Source organism: Triturus cristatus, chromosome 10 (genome assembly GCF_964204655.1).
Source record: "Triturus cristatus chromosome 10, aTriCri1.1, whole genome shotgun sequence".
NCBI lineage: Eukaryota > Metazoa > Chordata > Amphibia > Caudata > Salamandridae > Triturus > Triturus cristatus.
This window is the reverse complement of record NC_140593.1, coordinates 560,450,924-560,465,071: the sequence shown is the minus strand read 5'-3', so window position 1 is coordinate 560,465,071 and position 14,148 is coordinate 560,450,924. Positions and strand designations below refer to the sequence as shown.

At 49.7% G+C, this 14,148-nt stretch overlaps 1 protein-coding gene across 1 annotated transcript in view; it reads left to right on the top strand.

Moving 5' to 3' along the window:
• LOC146789736 (elastase-1-like) overlaps positions 1-14,148 on the top strand; it is a 169,988-nt gene that overhangs the window by 122,202 nt on the left and 33,638 nt on the right. Inside the window, exon 5 of the mRNA XM_085632062.1 lies at positions 13,465-13,601. Within this exon, the coding sequence (XP_085488188.1) occupies positions 13,465-13,601 (137 nt within the window). The remainder of the gene's footprint in view (positions 1-13,464; positions 13,602-14,148) is intronic.

Here is a 14,148-nt window from a genome sequence, read left to right as displayed (position 1 = left end):
ATCGAAAGTAACAGCACGTGCTCCCCGAATGGGGGACCCCAGCCATCCACAGGAGTCTAAAGAGGGGAAGGGGAACAGATCGAGGACTGGGGGAACTCCGTGCTCGGGGCTAGGGAAAGGAGTCAACTAAGGGGACGGGGCTGGTGAGGCCGCAGGCAGCAGTGGTGGCGCGCAGATACCCCCGCGGTAGGCGTTCCAGGGGCCCCATACCTTCACCCATGCCCCAGGCTTACCCCTCGCCACGTACACCACCTTTTCTCGGAACATGCACCAATCCATGTGTTCTTTCCAGGCCGACACCGCCGGGGGCCTCTGGGATCCCCACAGTTGAGCAATGTCACGCTTAGCTATCATATATCCCAGAGTCACCCATCGCGTCTGCGGAACCGAGTAGTCAGTTGGTTCCCACACATTCATCAGGCATCTCCTCGCTTCAGGCAGCAGCGCGACATGCGTAACCACTCGCAGGACCTCATGCACACCACGCCAGAATCGCTCCACCTTCGGGCATTCCCACAAAATATGCAAAAAAGACGCCAAGGCACCACACCCACGCTTACACAACCCATCCTCAGCATAGCCCATACGCAGAAGCCTTGGCCCCGTCATGTAAACCCGGTGGAGTATCTTAAGCTGGACGAAGCGAAGGCGAGCCGGTATGGCCACCTCCTTCGGAGAGGCCACCGCGGAAATCCAGTCTTCGTCGTCCAACTCCAGCCCGTCAGCAACCCAAGCCTCGCGGAGGCCAGTCAGCAAGCCCGAGCGGTCATTAATCAATTTTTTGTAAATAAGGGAGATCGTGCTGTCCGGAACGTGGCCATCCAGCACTCTATCCTCCAGGGGGGAAGACTCCGGGATGGAGGCGACGTCTGGGAAGACGGAGCCCAGTGCGTGACGGACCTGCAAGTACCGAAAGTATTCACTGCCCTGCAGCTGAAACTCCGTCTGCAACGTCTCGAATGTTTTAAATCCCCCCCTCGTCCAGAGGTCCCCCACTTTACTGATGCCGATCGTGTCCCACTTCTCGAAGCCCTTCGAGGTCCACAGGGAGCCCAATCTCTCAGACGCGTACAACGGTGATGCCCGGGTCAAACGGTCCTTCCACCCCATAGCTGCGTTAGCCGCGTGCCATACTCGCACCATGACACGCGTAGGTCCCGTCAGGCGGGGGCCGGGCGCGCCAGAGTAGAGCGCTCGATTATAGTCGCCACCAGGCAGGAGCATCTTGTCCATTTCAAATGCCGGGTTTAAGGCGGGCCCGTAAAGGCCATGATTAATTGCAGCTAGCTGGGAGGCCCAGTAATACCGTTTAATATCCGGGAGGGCAATCCCCCCGTCGTACCATGGGAGCGTCAACTTCGCCAGGGCAATACGCGGCCTCCCGTCCCAGAACAGGCGGCGCTGTAGACTCTCCACCTCACGAAAGTAGCGCGCCGGGACTAAATCCATAGTATTCTGGAGAGCGAACAGGAAGCGTGGCAACGACATCATCTTAAACAATGCCGCCCGGCCGAGCGGCGAAATCGGCAGGCGCTGGAGGGGGGGAAGCAAATTCCGCTCGTAGCGGGCCTCCGGGTCCAGAGTAATGTAAACCCCCAGGTACCGAAACCCCTGGGAGGCAATCTGGATCGGACAGCCCCGGGGGAGGACGGGAGCCTCCCCGGAAAGCACATACACACATGATTTAGCCCAGTTGATGACAAGGCCTGAGTTGCGGCCGAATGAGCGCAAAACATCAACCAGGACAATCAGTGATTTACGCGGGGAGGCTAGGTACAAAAGGATATCGTCAGCGTATAGGGACACGCGGTCCTCATACTCGGGGGTCCAACGGAGACCACGGATGGAAGGGTGCCACCGCAGCCACTCCGCCAGGGGTTCCAAGGCCAGCGCGAACAGGAGCGGCGACAAGGGGCAGCCCTGTCGCGTGCCCCGTCCCAGCTCGAATGGGACCGATACTCTTCCATTCACCACCACCTGCGCCAATGGGCCCGAATATAACAATTTGACCCAGCTGATGAACCCCGGGCCAAATCCAAACTTCGCCAGCATAGCCCAGATGTATGGCCACTCGAGCGTGTCAAACGCCATGGTGGCGTCTAAGGACGCCAATACGGCCGGCTCCCGCACAAACGGGACACGCGCGAGCACCCCGTGCAAGCGCCGCAGATTAAGGGCCGTGTTGCGATGGGGAATAAAGCCGGACTGGTCTTGGTGGACCAGATCGCCCACCACACCGACCAGCCGGTTGGCTAGCACCTTGGCGAGGATTTTGGGCTCCGCATTCAAGAGTTCCCCTTCCTTGTGGATCACCACGATTGTAGCCAGACGTTGGTCCGGCGGGAGGGAGCCCAGCGAGTGGGCCGCCAGGAACATCGCACGGAGGTGGGGTGCCAGTACATCCGGTCGCAGCTTATACAACTCGATAGGGATGCCGTTCGGGCCCATGGCCTTGCCGGATGCGACCGAGCGCATGGCGAGGGCAATTTCGTCGGAGGTAGGAGCGGCATCTAACGACACCCTGTCCTCCACCGAAAGGGAAGGCAGCGCGATATCCCTAAGCAGGGCATGGGAATCCTCCTCCGAGCAGGGAGAAACCGGGGAATACACCTCGCGGAAATAATCCGCGAAACAAGAGACAATGTCTTCTGGCTCGGTGACACGCACACCATCCATCCTCTCAATCAGCGGGACCACACGACTCGCTCTCTCCTTTTTATCCAACCATGCAAGCAGTTTACCAGCCTTATCACCCACATCATACAGTCGCCCCTGTTGCTCTCTATAGAGGCCCCTGGCCGCCTCCGTGACGAGGGCCCTGTAGGCCGCCTGCTTAAGTTGTAGGACATGTAGTGCAGCATCCGTCACCCCACCCTCTAGATCACCCTCCAATTCAGCGATTTCGGCCTCCACCCGGGTCACCTCCTCCTGCTCGCGCCTCCGGGCATGGGAGATAAAGGAGAGGGCCTCCCCTCTAAGAACTGTCTTGAAGGCTTCCCACAGGGAGATAGCCGAAGGGACGGACCCCACATTCTCATCGAAATACCGCTGCAAGGATTTAATCAAATCAGCGCGAATGGTGGGGTCGCGCAGGTACCAGGCATTGATTGGAGCTACCCTGCCCTCCCCTCTCGGGAAGACATCAACGTGCAACAGGAGCGGGGAGTGATCTGAAATACCCCGCGCCAAATGGCGCACCTCTCCTACCCTCCCAACATAGGCCGCAGGGACAAGGACATAATCAAGCCGTGAGAGGCTACCATGAGCACCCGAGTGGAAGGTGTACTGCAGCTGCGTGGGATGCTTTAAGCGCCAGCAGTCCACCAATCCCAGTGTATCTAAGAAGCCGGACAGCCACGCCTGCGCCCGGGGGAGGTCCCTAGGGGGGTGACGATCCACAGTCCCAGAAACCACCGCATTGAAGTCCCCCCCAACCACCAGAAGCCCCCCCGGAAGGCCAAGGAGGAGGCGCCCTAGGTCTGCAAAAGTCGTAGACTGTAACCCCGGTGGGACGTACACTGATACAAAGACAACTACTTTACCCTCCATTCTCCCCACTAAGACAGTGTAGCGTCCCCTCTCATCATGGCGCACCTCGTCTATTTCCAACGGGAGCGAGTTCTTCACCATGATGCCCACCCCCCGTGAGCCCGACGTGAAGCCCGAGTGGGCCACCAAGCGATAGCCACGCCGATTCATGGCACAAAAGGAATTACCAATAAGGTGTGTCTCCTGCAGAAAGACCACATCTGGCGAAAGTCGTTTCAAATACTGCAGGACCACACCTCGTTTAATCCTATCCCCCAGTCCGTTAACGTTCCAGGACAATAAAGTCAGGTCCCTACCCCCCATCACATACAGAAGTCATCATTCGTCCCCCCGAGAGCACCTTAAAAACACCAATACAATAAAGGGTTTGCCTTGCGGTAAAAACGAACAACACCCCACCCCGACCCACCCATCCCAACAGAACTCCCCCCTCCCTGCACCCCTGCATGAGCCCAAACAGCCCCCCCAAAGTGCAGTGTGCCTGTCGCCCCATGAATGATTAAACTAACTAGTCCCCCAGAGGAGGAGGGAGAGCCCCCAAGAGACCCCGTACCACCTCCACAGGAGGGGGACTTAACGAACAGTCGAAAGTGACGACAATGTTGTCCAGAGCGAGGCCTACTATTAGTCCCTCAGGCCTGATCCGGCGAGCCCTCCCCTCCAACCGCGCCCCCCCCACCCCCCCGGCCCCGATCCCCGGGCAAGGAGTCCAACCAGTCCCCGGCCGCTTCGGGACGATCAAAAAAGTGTGTGCGGCCATCCACCTCCACCCGCAACTTAGCTGGAAAAAGCATCGCATACCTGAGGTTCAGGTCCCGTAGACGACGTTTGACTCCGAGAAAGCTCAGTCTCTGCTTCTGGACCGCTGGGGTGAAATCAGGATAGAAGTTTACGTCCATATTGTCAAGTCTGACCGGTCCTTGTTGCCTAGAAGTCTGCAGGATAGCGTCTCTGTCCCGAAAGTTGAAAATCCGGGCAATGAGAGGCCTCGGAGGGGCTCCGGCCTTAGGTCTTCCTCCGGGAACCCTGTGGGCACGTTCCACCGCAAAGAATTTACTCAGCCCCCGGGGCTGGAGATGGGTGAGAATCAGGTCCTCCACAAACAGGTCCGCCGCCGCCTCCTCACGTCCCTCCGGCACCCCGACAATGCGGACATTGTTCCTCCGGGCCCGACCCTCGGAATCCTCCAGTCGACGATCCATCAGGGCGCTCGCCTGGCCAAGCCGGCGCACCTCCTTTTGGAGGGCTGCCACGTCCGCTGTGAGGCCCGAGGTGGTGTGGGCCAAAGAATCGACCCGGTCATTGGTCTTGGATAAATCGACCCTCACCAGGGCAACATCAACGTGGACCGAGTCAATCTTTTGCGCCAGTGTGTCAAAGCGCTGGTCCACCGAGGCCTTCATCTCGGCGATAGCGCCCATGACATCTCGCAGGGTCAGATCCGCGGGCAGAGCAGGAGCATCAGTCGGGCCCTCAGGGGACCTACGCGGCACCTCGGGAGATCCCTTCTGGAGGGTGTAGCGGTCCATGCTGTTGGACTGATGGGCTGCGCCACGGCGGGTCGATTTCACCTTTGCCCGGTCGCCATCTTGCTTTGTGGACATGGTTACAGTCCCCAAATCGTGCCAATCACCTCGGAAAAGGCCGACAAACCAGTTCACGGGCTCCGGGGGGGGGCAACCACAGGTCCGCAGGACGGATCACAGCCGGCGGGCCAGTAGGGCACCCCAACGAGGCCACACCACCGCACACCGCCCCGCAACCCAACCTCGCCTACGCAGCAAGGAGGGTGCAAAAGCGAAAGTGAAAGTGCGGGGTACGCGAGTCGCCCAGCCCTGCCCGCCGCTGTTGATCACTTTGTCTCCGGATCGCCCCGCAACTCCAATCCGGGGGGCCGGCGTGGAGAAGGCCGCAAACCTCGGTCGGTGCTCCCACCGGTGTCCGAGGTCCAATTTGGAAGCGGAAAACGGGTAACACCTCAGCTCGGGCTCACCAACACAGTCCCCTCATCTAGGACAGGATATTTTCAGGATTTATTTAGGAGGTCACGGAGGTCCTCGGGAGCCTCGCACCTACGCGGCCATCTTGGTTGCGCGCTAGGCTCCTCCCCCCACGTGTAATCATTCTTAAGCAGAATAGAACAACTTTGAAGTTTTATTAGAGTACTATTTTTTTTTTTTTTTTTTTTAAAGTGACATTGCAGCATAGTGTCAATTTTAGTGGCAGCAACTCACCCACGCAAGATTGACAATGGATAACATTGCTGCTCCACCTCCATTTTTACAGTTACCTGGTCCACCTCCTATGTTATGGCAACCATGGAAGGCCACTTTTGAAGCCTATTTGGAAGCAATCGATGGTGACACTTTCACATCCAAGAAAAAGAAGGCCTTGCTGATGTACAATGTAGGTGCTGAGGCAAGGTCAATTTTGCAAACCTTACCTCTGGAGTCGGTGTGGACGTGCACCAGCGGTGGTGAAGATGGGGATGCACTAATTGTCGATGAGTATGCTTCTTTGGTAAAAACTCTTGATAAAAGATTCAATCCCAAGCGCAATGTAGTTCTGGAACGGCACAAATTTTTACAGCGTGCACAGATGCCTGGTGAATCCATCGACGACTTTGTTGCTGCTCTCAGAACTTTGGCTCTCAAATGTAACTACAGAGAATTTCGTGATGAAATAATTCGAGATCAGTTAATAGAGCGTACGTGCATCAAAAAAGTTCAACAGAAACTTCTATCCTCTGACGATCCTGATCTTGAGACTGCTCTTATCTTAGCAAAGAGTGTCGAACATTCTCAACTTTGCATGAAAGAGTTAAATACACCCGCATCTACATCCGAAACCACTTCTGCATCTGAAGTCAAGCTGGTCACTACAAAAGCTCCTGCTAAATCCGCCAAGAGTATTAATGTTAATGCTTCCCGGGCACCTTCCGTGTCCAATTTTCCGAAAACAAGAGTTGAACAACATCCTTCGTGTTATCGTTGTGGTAGCACCTCCCATCTAGGAAACTTCAAGTTTTGTTATGCCATAAATCAGACTTGTTTCAAGTGCGGGAAGAAAGGACACTTAGCGCGGATGTGCAAGGCAACTGTACCACAGAGGGTGCCCCCTCGTACAGTGAGGGCCATAGAAGAGGACTGTGTGTATGAAGATGATGAACGCTACGAATTATTAATGTTATCTTCATCATCTACACAAGATGAAGGAGTTGTAGAAATAGCTTCTATCGGAGAGAGTCAAAGAAGGAAAAGTCCAGTGTGCGTTATAAATGTGAATGGGAACGGCACAAAGTTTCTTGCTGATTCCGGTTCCCCTTTTACTCTGATTAATGTCAGGGATTTTGAGAGTTTGGGTGATATTCCAGTAGTCCATTCCAGTATAAGAATTTTTGCGTATGGTGGTAAAAGGGTGGAGGTAATGGGCAAATTCAAGTGTAAGTTGGAATTCAAGGGCGAGTGCATTTTCTGTACTGTATTTATAGTGAAGGAAGGTGAGAATTTGTTAGGATGGCATGAACAAGGCGAGCTTGGAATCATCCTGGATCCAAATCATGCTGACATGGTGCTATCCAAACGGGAGGCTAGGCAATACTATGCTAGTCTTTCGGAAGTTCCTTTAGTACACACTGTCACGTCCGATGTGTGCGTTGAGAGTGATTGGATTAAAGGTTATCCTGAGGTTTTTAGTGGAAAATTGGGCAAACTCAAGGGATTTCAACACCGCATTGTTCTCAAAGATGGTGTAACGGCTGTGGCGCACAAAGTACGAAAAGTACCACTCAGTATGCGTGGTGAATTGAGGCGGGAATTAGAACGGTTGTGCGCATTGGGGGTGATTGAAGCGATTGAAGGGTCTGAATGGTTGTCACCCATTGTTTTAGCCCGCAAGGCCGACAAGTCCCTTAGGATGTGTGTGGACTTGCGCGATCTGAACGCGTGCATCTGGGTTGATCGACAACCTCTTCCCAACATCAATGAGATGTTGTCGACTTTGGAGGGTGCAAGGTATTTTACTTCTCTTGACATATCTTCTGCGTACCACCAAGTCGAATTGTGCAAGGACTCCAGACACCTCACGTCATTCGTGACTCCCGATGGAGCTTTCCGATATTTACGCATGCCGTTCGGGTTGGCATCAGCTTGCGCAGTGTTCCAACGTCTCATGGGAAATTTATTCAGGAACACTGTGGGGGTGGTGTTTTTCCAGGACGACATTCTTATTCACGGGAGGACCATACAGGAGCACGATGTCAGAGTTAAGCAGGTGTTGGACATAGTCAAATCTAGTGGTCTGACGTTAAGAAGGGACAAATGCAGATTTCTGCAAGATGGAGTAGATTACCTTGGTCACCATATCTCCGCTAAGGGTGTAGAACCAAAAATGAAGTTACTTGATGCCATTAAGGAGGCACCTGAACCCAAGAATAAAGACCAGCTACGTTCTTTTCTGGGGCTAGTTGAATATTATGCTAAGTTTGTACCCAATTTTTCAGACAGAACTGTATGTTTGCACAGTCTTCTTAAGAAAAACGTGAAGTATACCTGGTCTGAGCAATGTGCATCTGATTTTAGGTTACTCAAGGAGGCTATAGTACAGGCACTGCCACTTAAACTTTTCGACATCAATGACAAATGCATTGTCACCACTGATGACAGCAATGTGGGTCTAGGTGCTGTTTTAATGCAGAGGAGGTCGGACAATAAGGAAGAAATCATTGCTTTTGCGTCCAGAACACTTCGTGGTGCTGAAGGTACCTATTCTACCATTGAAAAGGAAGCGTTAGCGTTATGGTGGGGTGTACAGTACTTTCGTAATTTTCTGTGGGATAACAATTTTGTTCTCAGAACTGACCATAAGCCTTTAGTAGACCTGTTTACCACCAAAGGTGGTGGTAGAGCTACGCCTCGTATTGCCAAATGGCAGTACAGACTGAATGAGTTCAATTATTGCCTGGAGTATGTTGCTGGTGTGAAGAACTGTGTGGCTGACTGTTTGTCTAGGCTGCCTCTTTCTGGAAGTGTTGGTGAACCTGCCAATGATTTTGTGGAAATGGTGTGTGCTGTTAGTACTGTTGCTGATACGGGAGCTGCTCTATCTGAAGGAGATTGGAGACTGGCCATTTCTGAAGATGTGGAGCTTTGCAGGGTAATTGATTTGGTAATTCAGGGTTGGCCCAACAGTACTGCTATTCCTGAGGAATTGATTCCTTACTCAAGAATTAGTGACGAGTTGTCTCTGGTTGATGGGATTTTGCGCAGGGGTGGGTTGCTGGTTGTTCCCTTGTCTTTACGGAAGAAAGTTTTAGACTTAGCCCATGAAGGTCATTTGGGTATTCGTGCGATGAAGCGGAGGGTGAGGGAGGATTTTTGGTGGCCGGGTGTTGATAGGTCCATCGAGCATTGTGTTAGGGATTGTGGTGCGTGTGTGCTGAGTGACAAGTCTCAGGTAACTTGTCCTTCCTCCGTCAGTCCCATTGCAGTCAAGGAGACACCATGGTTTAAATTGGCCTTTGATGTGGCTGGTCCATTCAGTGGTTTAGGGGTCTCTCCCAAATACGTGCTAGTTTTGATTGACTATATGTCCAAGTGGCCAGAGGTTAAATTTGTGGATGCTATCAACTCAGGTGTGATCATTAAATTTCTGATGGAGGTTTTCCTTCGGGAGGGATTTCCAGAAGAACTGGTGACAGATAATGGTGCGCAGTTGGTATCTGCTGAGATGCAAAGTTTTCTGAGCAGGCATGGCATCAAACACACACTTACCTCTCTTTACCATCCACGTAGCAATGGGTTGGTTGAGCGTTTTAATCGTGTCATCAAGGAACAGCTACAGTTGTCCTCCGTTAATGGTCTTGATTGGAAGGTTGTGATTTCAGACGTGTTGTGGGCAATGAGGACAACCCCACACTGTAGTACTGGAATGTCTCCATTTTCCTTGTTAAGGGGGAGAGTTGCGGGTTCTAAGCTTAACAAGGATTGGATGCTAAGGAAGGTAGTAGATCCACTGAGGTTGGGTGCGGTGGCGGATGTTAGAGCTGCCACTCAAGCCAAGTATGGTTCTAGTTGTCCTAGGCAGTCTTCTGTGCGTGAAGGGGATTGGGTAAGGATTAAGAAACCTGTTTTTGTTCGTAAAGGCTTCTCTCGATTTTCTGCTCCTGTTAAGGTCAGTAAGGTGAGAGATCATGTGGTTGTTCTGGATAATGGCAAGGTCTGGAACAAGTCTGCTGTTTCTGTGGTACCTATGTCCAAAGTGGAGTTTGTGAGAGCCAAATTTGGTGCTGATACTCAGGGTACAATTTTACCGTCCAGCATCGATACGCATGGCGGTCGCTCTTCAGAGAGCAACCGTGCTCCTCAACAGAGTCCTTTGAGAACTAGGTTTCTTCCTGCCAGGACCAGGTCATCTCCTGTTAAATTACAGGATTATGTTAGATGTTAAATTACAGGATTATGTTAGATTTTGACTTTCTGTATTTGGTGATTTTTGCGTTTACATGTGAGTTTACATTTGTTTTCATGTAATGTGGGGTTTGTGTTTTTTGTGAAGGAAGGGGGGTGTGTTGGGGTTCTTACCGCGTTCGGGTTCTCTGCACGGAACCTGGAATGAAGGTTCCGTGGAGGGAACGTGGAGCGGTCGGGATTGGCAGTTGCTGCCGGGGAAGCTGACTGACTGGATCTGAATAAAGAAGCTCTTCTTCACCTACCCGCTATCTTCTTTTCAGTAGGCTTCCAGGGACGGCACACTTCCTTTCCTACATTCACATTACTTCCAAATCAACTTTGTTCGAAGGAATGACATCTGGGAGAACAAGCAGTGGTCCTCTATACCACTGTCTCATTCCGCCGCGGCCCTTTGCCTTGATTTCCAAAGGGGAATCTGTCCCATGCTGACAGCTTCTCATTGCAAATCAGTAACCAACTAAAATTCAACAATTGATCAATGGCTTTTCAGTCTCAAAATGCATTTCATGGCGACTCACAAAATGGAGGGGGGTGCCCCTCCTATTTGAGATTTGCAATGAGTGGCAAAGGCTAGTTTGTGTGTTGAAAAAACTTTTCCAACTCACAAAGAAAACTTTGTACATTTCGACTGGACTTTATGGCCATAAAAAAGCTTTGTACATTAGGCTTAGTAAACATTTTGCATATGCATGGTAATATTTAAAACAATACATAATTTTCAATCCCCATCCTAAAAACATATTTTCAAGCTGGTAGTACACATTTCTCTAGGGCCCTGGCCTACAGGTTGTTCTGTTTGGCTGCTTGCAATAGGAGTCCATGAGAAAGGGATATGAGTGTAGATTGCTGCTTGGTGGGGTTGTATGTGTTGGTTTTTGGCAATGTTGTTGAACTTGTTGAAAAGCTCTTGGAAATTGATAAAAGGATTTTAGGTTTATAGCATCCGCCAATCCTATGATAAACATCTACTAAGTTGTACTCCCCCCCCTTATCTGGACAAATGAACCCCAAATAATTCAACTGCCTCTCCTGGCCGCTATCACCCTTCTTCCACAGCCTGTAAAAAGAACCTACAGAGCCCACACTGGAATACATCCACCATATAAACAGCCTGCTGGTTCCCACTCATCCTCAGTTGAAAGCCCATAAAGTAAAAAGAAATGTTCATTGCACTACTCCTCAAATTTGCCACGACAAATTCCAAGAAACTGCATGTCCCTAATTGAAATGAACGTGTGTTCTTGTATAGTGTGTAAGGAAAACTTCATTCAATCACCTTGCACATTAGCATATAATACCAGGACTATTGGCTTTGTCAATGGATACTCCACTTATCATTGAATCAGTAGTTCCTTTATTCTATTATTATTACTATACATTTTCAAAGAGACCAGAGATTACTATTGGCATTCTTTTTCCTTGAGATCTAGCGTTAGCCAAGACCTTTTCATTTCACTAAAATATGTATAATGCACTTACATATAGGGCCTTATTACGATGTTGGGCGGACACACGTATCAGTATGGGAACCGCCCGACCATTGGTCCGTGGTTCCCCATACCTAATTACAATGCGACTGCACATGGTGCGTCGCAAACTCCCATTTTCCTATGAGGGCTTGTGCTGCAACCGTAAACCGCCCTTAGCACAAACTTTCAGAGAAATGAGAGTTTGTGTGAAACCCTGCACCGTCTGGCAGGCACAGTGACACGGTGCAGGGATACACAGGGGGCACCATAGGTGCCCCATCGGCCCCCAACCGGAGGCGGCATGGTGAAGAGGGCCCTGCTAGGGGCCCCCATTGTTGCTTTCCAACAAGCTTTCCATGTTGGAAAGCCTGACATAGATAGCCTGTTGGAAACCGACATCGTAATCCCAGCGGCGGAAACTCCGTCCATTGAGATTACGTGCCGGTCTCTGACCGCTTCAACTGCCTGCATAGTGATGCGTCGTTCGAAACTGAAACAACCCTCATCGTAATCGGGCTCTTAGTGGCTTTCTATATTAAATAATCATCCTCTATCTCCTTTCTTTCTTTTTCTTTTCTTTCACCTTTGTCTTTCTTTCCTTTTTCTTTCCTTTGTTTTTCCTTTGCTCTTTCTATTTTGCTTTATTTGTTTTTTCTTTGTTCTTCCTTTATTCTTTTTCTTTCTTTATCTTTCTTTCATGCAACCATTCATTATTTCATTTTTGCTTCTTTTACTTTTCTTTCTTTCTCCCTCCCTCGCTCTCTTTCTTTATTTCTTTCTCTCTCACTTTCTTTCTTTTTTTCTAGAGGCTTTCAGACAATGCTAGACTGATTGACATTTTTAGGTCTATGTTAGCCAAGACCTTTTCATTTTACCAAAATTATGTGTATAACATAGTTACTTACAGAGTTGTCAGCCAGATGTCCTCCGTTAATCTGTGTTTGACGTCACCCACTCCCGCATTGAGGGGCAGTGTATCAGCCCCCTTCAGCCATTACATGTTAGGTTATGCTGCCCTTTCACAGGGAACACATCCACAAAGTACTTCCAGTCAGTGCCAAGGAGTACTATGATAATTTGTGTTTTGTTTTAGACCCAAAAACTTTTTGCCTGTTGCAAATGATTTTTTGTTTTCAGATTGACGAGGGCCGGCATAAACCCAAACAATAAAGCTTTGCAAAAACCATGACAAAACAAAAAAGGAATTGTCAAAGCTGGTGGCTAAAGCCAGACCTATTGGCTTTGACAATGTTTGTCTAGTTATGATGAAAATCTGCCTGGATACCACAGTGAATTTGTTGATTGCACTGCTCTGATTTTCAGGTATGGCATTTCCTTGCTGAATATGAGCTCTCTTTCTTTCTATCTTTCTTTCTTTCTTTCTTTCTTTCTTTCTTTCTTTCTTTCTTTCTTTCTTTCTTTCTCTTTCCTCCTTTTTTTCTAGAGGCTTGGAGCCAATGCCAGACTGAGTGACTTTTTTAGGTCTATGTTAGCCAAGACCATTTGATTTTACTAAAATTATGTGTATAATGTAGTTACTTACAGGGTTTTCAGCCAGATGTCATCCATTAGTCTGTGTTTGGCATCACCCACTCCAGAATGCATTAAGGGGCAGTGTACCAGCCCACATGTGCCATTGGCTGACTTCATTACGAGCCATGGCATGCTGCCCTTTCACAAGGAACACATCCAAAAAAAGTAGCTCCCATCAGTGGCAGGGAGTACTATGGCAATGAGTTATTTTTTTGAGACCAATAGAAGATTTTTATGCCTGTTGCAAATGATTTTGTTTTAAATTGATGAGTCGGGATACACTAAAACGATAAAGTTTTGCAAAAACCATGACAAAACAAGAATTGTCAGAAGGCTGGCAGCCAATGCCAGACCTATTGGCTTTGACAATATTTGTCTAGTTATGATGATAACCTGCCAGCATTCCACAATTAATTTGTTGATTGTGCTGCTCTGTTTTTCAGGTTTGACATTGCCTTGCTGCATATGAGCTCCCCTGCTTATAGTAACGGCTTTGTTGCACTAGCTGCATTACCGGCTAAGAACAGCAAGTTGTCCAATGGTTTTCCCTGCTATGTTAGTGGATGGGGAACGACCAGTCGTAAGTGTTATTAAATATTTGCTCTTTGACAGAGAACGTGCGTATCTCAAAAGGAACACTCTGCTGAGATAACATCAAATATGATACTTTGGTAGATGAAGTGTTTGGTAGCAAACATCAGAAAATGAAGGGACGGGTGGACAGTAAAATAATGCGAGACAATACACCTGTTTCATGGAAGTCCTTTGAGTGATCATGCTGTATGTTGCCCATATTAAGTTGTCTTTCGACTATATTGGTGATAGGGATGCACTCACGAAGGGGAATGTGTTTTTTGAGGGGTATCTTGAAGGTGCTCAAGTGGGAGGGATTTCAATTCAAGAGGGAAAGAAGTCCAGTGGAGATGAGCCAAAGGAAAGTGATCTCACCTGTGAGCTGGCCCAGGAGGAGATGGAAATTGCGTGGATCTGTTGAGTTTGGAGTAGAGGATGTGGGTAGGGATGTGGTTGTTTTTAGTCTGGGCAAGATTGATAGATGGCAGTGCTATTTATGAATTTGAATGCTGTTATAAGGAGCTTGCAGAAGGACCTTTTGTCCATTAAGGACT